This window comes from Motacilla alba, chromosome 4, assembly GCF_015832195.1.
Source record: "Motacilla alba alba isolate MOTALB_02 chromosome 4, Motacilla_alba_V1.0_pri, whole genome shotgun sequence".
In the NCBI taxonomy this organism is placed as follows: Eukaryota; Metazoa; Chordata; class Aves; order Passeriformes; family Motacillidae; genus Motacilla; species Motacilla alba.
Window position 1 is genome coordinate 13469223 of NC_052019.1, and position 12580 is coordinate 13481802.

Sequence of the window (12580 nt, forward strand, 5' to 3'; positions counted from 1 at the left end):
CACTTTGGTTCAGCTGGCTCCTGCAGAGATAACATTACCAAGGTAATGGGGTAAGTGTAGGAAAAAATACTGCCCCACCTTACACAAAATCCCCTGAATTTCTCTTTTCTAAAACTATAATAGAAACGTGATGGTACTATGATTCTGTTATTTTTGGCATCTGCCTCATGTAAGATTTGACATTATTGCCACCAGAAACTTTCCCTCCTTGTTGTAAATTCTGGGTCAGCAGTGGACCATTCAGGCACAACCCAGCCACAAACAACAGCTTTCATAACAATAGCAACAGGCTGCAGCTAAGCTCTTAAGTAACATTTAGCTGAGATCTAAACTGGAGTTGAATCCTAAATTCTGGCCTTCCAAACTAGAAACTGAAGAAAAAAAAAAAAAAACAGAAAGGAAAAATGCAATTCAGAAAATATTTTATTGAGTACAATACCATTTCATTGTAGGCTTTATAAAACACCGCCAACCTCTCTGAGGTTGAATACAGCTTGGGCAGGTGCACAAGGAGCGGGAGAGAGAGGGACAGCATTTGCAAATTTTCATGCAAAAGGCATAATATGGGATATCTGCATCCAAATGATACCTTGTTATAGTGCCCAAGTTTGCACTTGCTCACCAGAAAAAAATGAATGAATCTACATTTAAATTTTATAAAGAATTGTAACAATCAGCTACAAGTTCAAATTTACTGGGTGTTGCCATTGCACATTCAACAACTAAACTCAAGATCATGAAATAAAAACCAGTAGCTTGGATTGAAAGCACTTTGAGAAGCCTTGTGTGGAAACTGGATTAACTCTAACTCCAGACACTGATGGTTAACAAGACATCATAACCACTGTAGATAAGGACAGCTGTAGTTTTTACCAATGTACTAACATCTCTCATTTTTAGCAGATGGAAAACAAGGCAAGTTCCTGGAATTTGGGTTAATCCCACAACACACATCTAATCAAGACCTGGTGTCGTGGTTCTTGGAAGGAGATTAAACAAATAGTAGTCCATAGGCAATTTGCAGTTGCATGAAGCAACTGAAAACTCATAGAAAGCAGCCTTAAGCAGGGGACAAATGTGGTAATATTTATATGAATGAAGTTGCTGCTTACTGAAATGTAGGCAACTAATTTTTCTGGTGTGTTTATTTTCAGTGATGGTAAAGCATAAATGTGCTATGAAATGTAGGAACAGTCAAAAGCAGCCTTGAAAAAAGTCTCTATATTGCTTAAATTCTCTCAATCATACCTCTTTATGAAGTATGCATACATTCAGAGACTGGAAGTTTTCAGGTTGACCATATTTCTACAGCTAACTGTATTTTATGAGCTGGTCCCCACAGAATCTTTAAAAATCTGCCATGAAACCTGCACTGTACTGCCAAAGAATTGAGGAACACTTGTTATAACAGTGAATATGAATGTTAAGTATAGCAGTTAATATATCAAATTACACAGAGACTTACATTGTCCTTTGGGTGTGCATTTCCCAATGTGTGTAAGTACCACCACTTTGACAGGAAATAATTTCATAAAGCAGGATTGAACAGTTTGTTAACTACAATATATTTTCAAATGGAAAAGAAATTATTAATCCACACTTTAAACTAAGAAAAATGGAAAGGTAAAATTAATCATATTCATTAGCAATTAGAGAAAATAGTCCAAGAAGGCTAAAGTATTCAAATAATTCAGAAATGTTCTGTTGAAATGAATTTCTTATTTATTAAAAAGACAACACATTCTCAAGAGAGCACCTTCTGCAATGAAATAATTTAGTTTCTTCATATAGACACATCATACACAATGTTAACAACCATGAAAAACAATACAAAATGCTTTCAAATTTAACAAGTAGAAAAATATAACTAGTATATATGGCAATTGTGAATCTAATACTGTACAGAAGTATTTATGGATTTTACAAATAAATAATAGCTTAAATGCCCTTTTTAAATCTTCTTCTAACTGTACACTGGAACATAGGTTCTGAAGCTTACCACTAACTTGCCACAAATGTGTGCCAGTCAAATGTTCTACCCACAAGCTCAAAAAACTTCTTGTTGGGTTCATGGAAATATTCCTGCAGTTTCTCCAGTAACCGGGTGTCTACTTGTGGGTGCGCTCGTCCTTTGGACTCATGTAAACAGCGCTCTCTACCACTGTCCCTCAGGCAGTAGAACCCCTTGGTTTTATTGAAATAAAAGTTTGAAGCATTTATCTGCGGTGATAACTTCAGAAATCTCTCTACCTTTTCTATTTCTGGAAAGGGATCTTTGATTAGTTTATCCCCATCTACAATGTGGATATGGTCAAGAGGAAAATACTTCAGCCAGTTCTGCATGTGAATGTAGTATAAGCTTCTGTTTATTGCCTTGTAGTCCACATTGAGTTCACCATTTTTTATCAGGAATTGCTCAATTGATGGGTACGGTTTGTGCTTCTGCATGTGGTTGTAGAACACTTGGGTATAATCTGACAGTACTCTCTCGCTTGGGTCTCTTAAAATAAGGAGTAGTCTCATGGATTGGTTCATGTTATAAACTCTTTCAGGCACTTTAGGTGATGTGAAATATGCTGGAGTTTTTTCCACGGTGATCTGATGGGGATACGAGAATGGCATTTGATTAATATACCACTGCAATCCATTCCTGTAATGATCTTCCCAGTCAAAGAAGTGAACTTCACTTTCTGCTGCTGCAATATCTGGATGGAGACTCAACATCTCTAACAAAGCTCTTGTTCCACCTTTTCTCACTCCAATAATAATAGTCTGTGGCAGCTGCTGACATGATCCATTAGAATGAATGTTTTCCTTGAAGTCATTTTTCTGAGATGTTTTCCTTAAAAGCTCTCTCTGCACAGACTGAGAAGAAGTCTCAGCATTTGAATTTATAGCTGGTCTGGAAGGCACTATCTGAGGTTGAACAATAAGCAACACAGCTCCCAGCAGAAAAGCTGCCATGACAGAAGTTCTTAGTCTGGTTTCACTCAAGCGGGTGATAGGGCATAGGGCGACTTCCACCAAGAACAACCCTTAAAAGTGGTTTTTGTTTTGCTGAGCAAATGTGTATTTCTCAAGCAAAAACTTTGCTGAAAGAGGGAAAAGAAAAATCACATTATCTTATATTCAGTCACACTGCAAATATCTTTTTCTTTTCAAAACGGAACAAACTTTAGCTTTCCCAACTCCAGGCTCACAGATAATTTAGAGTAATTAAATGTTTTAAAAGACAGGCATATGCAACAATGCCATAAGAAAATTATTTCCAGTCATCAGAAGATATGAATGCTATGAATCTTTCATTTGCACACAGGGTATTATTAGTTACTATTTTATAAAAATATTATTTCCTTGGAGTTTAAACACAATCACAAAATAATTGGTTTTTTAGTCTACAAGAATAGGTTTGTCTTAGAAACAAAACATAAAAAGGAAAAGGTGTGGAGGGGACCAAAAAAGCATGCCAAAATCTGAGGGTCTTGTAGGATGTCTGGGAGTTACAGCCTCTCAAAGAACCGTGTAACAGCAACCTTAGAAATCAAGCCTCCTGGGAAAAGGCTGATGCAATGTAGATAGAGCTGTCCAAGACGAGAGGGTAACATTCTCCTAGGCAGGCATTAGGAAGAGCTCTAGGTAAACAGCACACCAAGGAAAAGTTGAATTTTATGTCATTTTTAAGTGAAGTTAACTTTTGTTCTGTGCTTACTTGTTTCTAAGGATAAAATAGGTGGCTTGCATGCTGGCCCTGCAAAGAGGTAAGATATTGAAACCATAGACTATAGTATGACTGAATCAACAAAACACTGGAAGACCTGTGGCTCCCATCTTCATACTCAGGAAAGAAAATACACAATGGGTACTTCTGAAGGTCATTTCAAGAGTTAGCCAGCAAGCTACTGTGATGTAAAGAACTAAGTTTAGGCTTTATCAAAAGACTACTAAATACCACCACTGAACACCCTTTAAAGGTCAGGGTATTTTTAATGCAATGTTTGAAGTGAAATTGTAATGGTTTTACACATAGTACAGCTATTAGATTGTTGCAGTATGAGCAGGCTGTGTACACAAGCTCCCTGAATTACAATGTCTTCCAAAGACTTTATACCCTCAGTGAAGGGCTGGTCTGGATTTCAGTATTCTCTAACTCCACTTAGAAGTAGAAGCTATGACAGCTCAGTACCTAACTGCTTGGCCTTAGTAAGCTTACTGTAATTATGAATTTAATCCTAGAACAGCACACACTGTGCCAGCTAACAAGGGCTGAAATATGAAATTACATATGAACAACCTGAGGAAATGCAAGGGCTAGGTTTTGGAATTTCTCCAGAGAATGTGAAAAGAAACTAATGACTTTTCCACAATAACCTAAGTCCCAGTGCAACAAGGACTAATGATGTGTTTCTAAGTAATCTAAAGTTCTGTTTGATAGCTTTGCATTTACAGAGGTCGTGACTCCATCCTGAACGGAACAGGTCTGCTTCCTGATGTTTTCTACTGATTATCACTTTGCTGCTTTCTCTTTTTCCATTTTTAACGGGCTACAAGGCAGCAATATTGTTAGGAAGCAGAAATCGAGGCTGCAAAGAAAAAGAAGCGAAGTGTCACAATAGATGTGAAGTTAAAAGAGTGCCTCCTTGTATGCCCACAGGCTCTGAGCTTGTGGGCATACCTTGTCTCAGGCTATTCTGCAATATCTGATGGGATGCAATTCTGCAGAGGAATTTGGTTTTTTTCCATTTTTGGCCACTGTTAAGCTTTCTTCTGTCTGGAAGAGTTCCATTTCATCTGTCATCATTAGTCTTCTGCTCTCTTTCCCTGTCCCCACCATTCCTCCTAATCATTCTAAGGTTAATCTATATCACTTTTAACAAGAAATAGTATTAATAGCCCCACAGAGTGGATGTTGATGGGGGAAGACACTGGGTGACAGAAAATTCTATATAGGTAAATTGACTGAGCTATGCTGCCACAATATTCAGCGGCAATGGGAGCACAGGATACAACACCAGCCAGATTGGATCAGCGACTGATGGGCAGCTCAGTACATAGGAACAACAAAGCATCAACTCCGTTGAATTTTAAGGCCACAGATTAAAGGAATAGCCACTTACTTCACAGTATATTTTAAGTCACTGGCTCCATAAATACTAAGCCGGAGCAGTTGTCTTAACACCTTATTGGAAAAGCATAATAGGATTCTAGCAAGGAACAGGTTGAACTGTGTGGAAAGAAGTGAATTTAAAGCCTTCTGGTAGAAACACTTATTTCTTAATAGTCAGGTTGAAATAAGCTATGCTAACAGCCAAGTTCTGTAACAGACTATCTCTGGAAAAATTAAATTTTAGCTGCTGGTCACATATTGACAACACACCGCTGGATTGGAGGGGGGGGGTGTTGATTTTTTTTTTTTTCTTCCTGCTGGGGGGTTGATTTTTTTTTCTTCCTTCTTCCCCTGGGGGATTTTTAGGATGTTTTGTTTTCTCTTTGCAAAAGAAAATTAATGCTATACATTAATTCATTGGGATTCTTAATTTGTAACTCATAGTTTGCATACTAGTCAGTTGCCAACTTTTTTATTTAAGCTTTTCTGTGGCTGAACATAGCATAGGAACTTTTGAGAAAAAGACATAGCAAGGTGTCTCTTCATTCTAGCTCTACTCTTGTCTTAGCCAGCATCTTTGAAATCAGAATATGTGGGGTATTACAGGTGTGGTACCAGGGGCCCCACCTCAGGCAGGTTTTTGAGCCTCAGTGGAGCTCTGCCTCAGTGTCTTCCCACTGTTGAAGACTTCTGTGGGGCACAGCTTTTTCTAAATACACAAAAGCAACTGTTTCCTATTCCAATATGAAATCTGATTATAACGCAGGAATATCTTTTGTTTCAGACATACAGAATTTCATTGTTCCTCCTCAGCTGTTTGCTCAGGTGCACATCCACCCCTGAGTAACATCTTTACTGTATCGGTAACATTTATTTTATGCACTTTCAAAAAACCATATCAGTAACTATGTCATTCAGAGTACCCATATGCAATTGTTGTTTTGTTTGCAAGCAAAAAAGCTTTGTCTGCCTTTTCTTTCCATTCTATTTTGTTTCTCCCAAACTGTGTAGGCCTGATATCTGGATCAATTATTTTGTTTTGTTAGACTAATGCAGCACAATGGACACAACTGTGCCTCCAAATTCAGCATAAAATACACAATGCGTGATAAGAGTGGTCTTCAGGAATAAAGCAGCATGTAAATTGGTTGTCATTCAGCTCTTATGTACTACATTCTCTTTAATGCTTTAGGTTGATCTGTAGCTTGGTGTCTAGAATTACAGTGGTTTATTTAAAATGCTGCAAACATTTATTCCATAGCTTGATAATTTGTGGGTTTGAAAAACTCTTTTAACAATAAGAAGCATGCACTGAGGAGTTTAAAGCAGGCACTTTGCCAAGTTACTTTTCTGCTTTAAGAATTCTATTTACTGCATCCACAAGTCATGCAGAGCATACATGACTTCACTTGATGACTTTGTATTCCAGATTAGTTCAAAAATTTAACTGACAGCCATTACTTTTGTATTTGCTACAAGTAAACGAGCAAGTTGCAAAAGAAACACAGTTTATGTTAAATGGTGCTTCGAAGATTATACCAAGACTTTTCAAAAACTCTGATTGCTTTTGCTTAATCTTTTCTTCAGCTTTCTCCAATTAATTAGTGAAATGTGCCATCCTGTTTATTTAACCAGATTCAATGTGGACTTTATTATTATTAAAACCTCTTCAACAGTAATAGTAACTTGAAAATAAATAGAAAATTTAATCAGTAAATGCAGAATGAGGGCCAGAGGGCTGCATATGTCATTGACTTTTAAGCATGTTTCAGTACTCTTTGAAACATGTATCGCTATTTTGTAATTTCTGATATTTCTTACTGTTTTACAAAGGTATTTTAATGCCTCTGTATGTGTGTCATTAGTGACATTGCCTAAACCATCTATATTATATAGACTTCTTAGTTTAATATGCATTAACAAAATAATGTAGTTTATTCCTGGACTGATAACTTCATTTTTGCTGGGAATTGGAGAGGGTCAGATTTAGCTCTGAACTCTCACAAGAATCTCTGAGTTAGCTGCCCAAGTGGTAGGAAGATCATAAGGAGTGTCTCTAGGGCAGTCAGTAAGCATCAGGCAGAGTCTGCTGGCAGATTTCACAGGGACCTACTTCACAAAAAAAGCCCACAGCAACACACTGAGAGGTTCAGCAGAGCTAATGGGACCCAGGTACTAGCAGGACAGTCACTAGCAGAGATAAGACAACATCCTTTCCATAAGCATGCAAGTGACTTCACCTTCATTAAAGAGAAGTTGTTTTTTTCCTGGTTCTTTAGGGACTGTGTACAAACAGGTTGTTTCAGATGTCCTCACTTTATTTCCTTGCAGAATTGAATCCCTTCACTGGAGAGATTTCTTCACAGCCATCTAAAAATACAATCTGGACTGAATGAGAACTATACTTCACTTGCTGAAGTTTGTCTGTAGAGGGAGATTAGAGCTGAAAATCTGAGTGAGACATTCTGTTCTTACAAAGAATACTTAGTTTTGCTGATGTGATAGAATCTCAGGACAGTTTGTGGACTGTATTTTCCCTTGCACATATTTGGGCACACAGTACTGCAAAATACAAGACTAACATTGCTGGTTAAACCAAGCCGTGCAGTACAACCCACACATCTGCTATGCTGGCTTCTTCTCTTGGTAAAAAAAAATTCCCTTAACTGAGATAACCAACTTCCTAAACTGATAAAGACTTAGTGTTCTGAAGATTTGTATTCAGTGATGTACTTTAAAAAAGTGAACTAGAGCAATTGCAGTGTACTTGAAATCCTTCAAGAACTCATTGATATGAACAGTATATTTCTATCCTCTAATAGTAGACTCTGTCCACCATAAGATGTATTGCTTAGTTGTTTATATTAGCTTAAGTGCCACTTTGTATCCCAATAACATAAAAATTCCCAGTACAGCTATCACTTAAAGCTCAGCCAACAGCAGGAAAGGAAAGGGAGCAGGTTGTTGGTTTTTTTTTTTTTTTTAATTTAATTCAAATTATGAAATGTGATTTTTCTTGAAAATATATTTTCAAGAAATATATTTCAAGAAATATATTTTCTTGAAAATATATTTTCACTGTATCACAGTGCCCTCTCCATGAAGAAATTCTTCCTATACTTCCCACTGCACACACTTGTGGTTTTTAATCCCATTTTAACAAAAGTTTTAAACAACACTTGCCAATGAAATTCTTGAATTTTAGTTTCCAGTAATCAACTACAAATGCTCTCCTATATTATTGAGTGCTACAGAGGTAAGTGTAATAAAGGAAAGAGAACCACATACTACTGAAGGTCTCTAAAACCATAAACTATTGATCACTCCATGATATATCAAAAAAGTAATTTGCACATTAAGAAGGGACATGAAACTACATGCAATTGTATAAACCTGTCTTACAGTGCCTAGATGATATGTATATTTCCCAAATTATATTAAAACTGCTGCACAACCAGCAAAGATTGAACCATGGCTTTAACTTTTATAGTCAGATGTTAAGAAATCTAATAATAATTTCAGTGCTGTTAAGATGAGATACTGACTATCAGCACTAAAACTTCAGAAATAGACTTTAAAAGGTTGTTGAATTTTGGGAAGGAGAACTTCACAAAATGGGAAAGGCTGATTTCATAGGAAGTATTTTTGGCTGAAATCTGCCGCATTTCTGCACCTGCTGTGATAAATACAGTTTATGCAAATTAGATAGGCCACCAGTTCATGACTTCTAAAGGAGTTCAGCTCCAGTGTGAGCAGTAAGGTAGCAAATTTACAATAGACTGTGGTTATATATAACATGCTCTCTTTCTTAAGGCTAGAAAGGACCATTCCAGTCTTTCATGGCAAGAGATCATAAAATTGTTAGAAAATACCCTAGATTTCAGAGAACCTCATGCAGGTAAAAAAAAAAAGGGACATTACACCAGAATAAAAATAGCTTGAAAAGCTCAGGATGCACAAAATTTTTTGTACTGAACAGCAATATGGAATCCTAATTCATCAAAGCTGTCCCCAAGAAAACAGCGTGTGTGAAAAGAGGGCTCTGTCCTGTCTTGCCCCCTTTCAGTACAAAGGCTCACCTAAACTGGATGCATTAAAATAGGGAACTCAGGAGACTAAGCAATCCCATTCTTATTTCCTCTGCCAAGCAATTTCTTGCCTCTTACACAGGGATGTTAGCCCTGTTTCAAATACCAGTATTTAAAACAAAAATAAAAACAAGAAAAAAATCTCCACACCTCAAAATAGTCATTTAGTTCATATTCCAAGTAGACTTCTGTGTCTTCCACTCTCCTGCCTTCAGAATAACATTGGAGCAGGGTGAATACTGGTGAGGTCATCACTGTATTAGACTTAGCTAAACCAATCCATTTACTAAGCAAAGCACTACACAGTGACCTGGAGGGAACCCTCCTGTTCTGGAGTGACAAATGAGATGACCAGCAGGATCTCCCATCTTGGTCTGCCTTAGCATACTGCAGTTTTGCTTTTCTCATTATCAAAAGTTTTCATGGAAATCCATCAGCTCTGATGTATTTTTTGGTTCTGATATCTTATGCATTGTGAGTGGCATTTATAGATGAGGGAAGGGAGAGATCCCAGGTTGGTGAGACTAATAAAAACATTTTTGATTTTCTCAAATGAAAATCAGAAGAGTTGTAGTTATCTGTACATATATGCATGTATTGGAAAGTGTTTTCCACCCATTCTGTTTTTCTGTAATGCCTGTGTAAGCTTATGGCTAGTTCAGAATAACCAAGGTAATATCCTGACAAGGGGAGGGACACAGAGAGGAACCTGGCAATCCTGAGGCTGGAATTTGCTCTGTCCAATTAGGGTCTCTCCACTGCAACAAACAGCTGGCCTTGCTTCAGATTCTTAACCTTCCTGCTGACCTATCAGAGGTTATTTTGGTTATGTAGTATCAAAACCCTCTGCATTTTCAAAAGAGGAGAAAAAAAACCAGGGTGGGTCCTGAAAGGGTAGATGTGCAAGAGAGCTGAAGTTGATGCCAGCGACTGTGCTCTTACTGAGAGGAGCTAGTTTCTGAGCAATGCGAGAAATACACTTATTTGAGAGTGTAACAAATCTGGCAAATGTAAATTACAACAGTTATTATATTTATACTTACAAATTAAGCTTGATAGCCAGAGAATATATAGGCATTCACCAACCTGAATGTGTTCTACTGTGTTCCATTTGCCATACATTCTGCAGAGGCTCTCTCTCAGTGGGAGTGGGCACTGCATGGATCTCTCATGCCAGAAAGATGCTCCCTGCAGACATTCTATCCCCATGCCATTCAAGCATGATATTCCTAGAACTTCACAGGTATTTTTTCTTTCCACACCAAAATCCACAGAGGAACAGTCTTGAAACTGGGAAAGCCCTTAACCCACTGAACTGACAGAGAAGGGAAGGGGAATAATGTACTTTAATTCCCAGTCAGCTGAGATGCTTGAACTGCCTGTACTCAGCTTCGTTCCCCCTCCTGATCTTTTGAATGTCTGGCTGGAAGATGAGACCAAATCTAAACTCTTCCATCTGAGGATACCACCCCTCCCTCAGCATCCTTTTACCCCCAAAAGACTTGAACTGCACACACCTTTATCCTGGGAAAGCACACCGAGACCTGCAGTAACCAAGCCTCTGCCGTACTACTCTAGGGTGTCAGTCCTTCAAAACAGAAACGAGCTCGAATTAAGGCTTTGTGCCTTCCTGCCAAGCCCCAAGGACCACTGTGCCCCCAGCCCTACGCAGCTCGCCAGGTTCCAGTTGAGCACGCTGCATCCCGCCGGCTCCAGCATTATGTGAGGGAGCGAGCGGATCGAAGATGCTCAGCAGAGCTTTTGCAAGTGCTCTCCCGTCAGGCAGGCGCCCCGCTTCCAGATCCCAACACTATGCCCTTACTTGTGCTTGTCATTTTGCCACAAGAGAAAGAAGATGAAGAAAGTGCCCAGCAGCCGCACCTGGCCAGGTGCTGCCGAACACTTTGCTTCCCCGCCACGCTCTCTCTCCTACCCGCCCCCGACGGCGCTGCCTCCCGGAGCCTTGCTCGCTGAGTCCGGAGGGCTGCGGCAGCGCCGCGCGTCCCTGCCGAGGCTGGGGACAGCTCTCAGGTACCGCCCGGCCGGGCAGACGCTCCCGGCCCCACAGCGGCGCTCGCCGGCCGCGGGGCTCCCACCTGCCGGCAGCAGGTGCCGGCCGGGCGGCGGCGCCGGGCGGCAGCGCCAGCGCACCCCGAGGGCGGCAGAGCCCATCCGCGACCGCCGGCCCCCTCGCGCACCCCTGAGCTCCCAGGCTGCCAGGGCAGCGCCCGGCCACCGCTCCCCGCCGCGGCACCCGCGTCACTCACCGCCGGGGCGCGGAGCCGGGGGGCAGCGCTCGCCCCGCTCTTCCATGGGCGCCCGCGAGCGGCGGCGGCGGCGGCGTGCGGGGGCTGCGAGCGAGCGCCCGCTGTCGCCCGGCTCGCCCGGCCGGCAGCGCCGCAGCCCGAGCCTGGCGCCGGCTCGTTTGTAGGGCCCCGCCCGGGCCGCGTCACGGACAAGCCCCGCCCGGGCCGCGGGCGCCGAGCGGCAGCGCCGGGTGCGGGCAGCGCGGCGGCGGCCGCTCCGCCTGGCTGTGCGTGCCCGCGAACGCAGGACGGTGTGTAAACGGGCTTCGCCCGAATAATGCCACAGGTCCGGGGAAAGGAGTGGTTGTGCGCAGCAAACGCACCTGCCGCCGCCTCTATAAAACCCTAGAATATCTGGAATTGGAAGGGACGCACAAGGTTCAGGGAGTCCAGAAGGGACGCTCAAGGATCGAGTTCAAGTCCTTCGATTGCCTCCTTCCTGTACTTATAAAAATACCACCCATGCGAGGTTGCATAAATAACAGACTTACAGTACTTGTATTTATTTCTTCTACTTCTTGTTTACTTACTTGGGACTTTACAAAATGGCTCTGATTTTTTTTTTTTTAAATTTATTTTTCTTCTGAAATGCTTTCTGTTCAGCCAGATTAATTTGAAGCAGTATGGATGTCTGGAATGACTGAAATACTGTTCCTTAAGAGCAGTGGGGAAAAGACCTTCTGGGGATTTAAGTCCTAGGGTTAATTTATTGAAATAGATCTTTATTTACTATAAACTTGAATTGTCTTTTTTTAAGACAAAATGAGTTTAAACTGGCAGTAACATACTGCATCCATTATTTCAACAGCCAAACCCTTGAAATTTACTGTAAGCAAAATATAGGACCAAATTTAAAAAAAAAAATCTCAGTTGATTTTGATCATTTCCTGGTAGTTTAACAGATCTGACACAGGAAGGGTGTTCCCAAAGAAAGTCTATTAGCACTGGTTGTACACAGGTCTTAGGTTTAGTGAAGTGATGTAGTTCAGACAACTCTGTCAGGATGCTGGGATGTATCTCATCAGGTTCCACATGCTCAGGTTCTTCAAGTGGTCACAAATGTGATCTGTACTTACAGTGGG

At 40.7% G+C, this 12580-nt stretch overlaps 1 protein-coding gene across 4 annotated transcripts; it reads right to left on the bottom strand.

The window, feature by feature from the left end:
* Window positions 1-405: 405 nt before the first annotated feature.
* HS3ST1 (heparan sulfate-glucosamine 3-sulfotransferase 1) lies at window positions 406-11614 on the bottom strand. Of its 4 annotated transcripts, XM_038136252.1 has the most exons (3): window positions 11460-11596; window positions 10710-10780; window positions 406-3092 (listed from the first exon to the last, which is right to left on the bottom strand). In XM_038136252.1, exon 3 carries the CDS (start codon window positions 2962-2964, stop codon window positions 2002-2004), a length of 963 nt encoding a protein of 320 aa, XP_037992180.1. In that variant the 5' UTR covers window positions 2965-3092; window positions 10710-10780; window positions 11460-11596; the 3' UTR covers window positions 406-2001. The 4 variants fall into 4 exon arrangements, with proteins under 4 accessions (XP_037992180.1, XP_037992179.1, XP_037992182.1 ...); XM_038136251.1 differs by lacking the exon at window positions 10710-10780 and having other exon boundaries at window positions 11460-11614; XM_038136254.1 differs by lacking the exons at window positions 10710-10780; window positions 11460-11596 and adding an exon at window positions 11126-11317.
* Between the last annotated feature and the right edge of the window lie 966 nt (window positions 11615-12580).

What these genes read in the sequence shown, in the direction of transcription:
- HS3ST1 (XM_038136251.1), bottom strand. Translation starts at nt 2,964, where the DNA reads ATGGCAGCTTTTCTGCTGGGAGCTGTGTTGCTTATTGTTCAACCTCAG.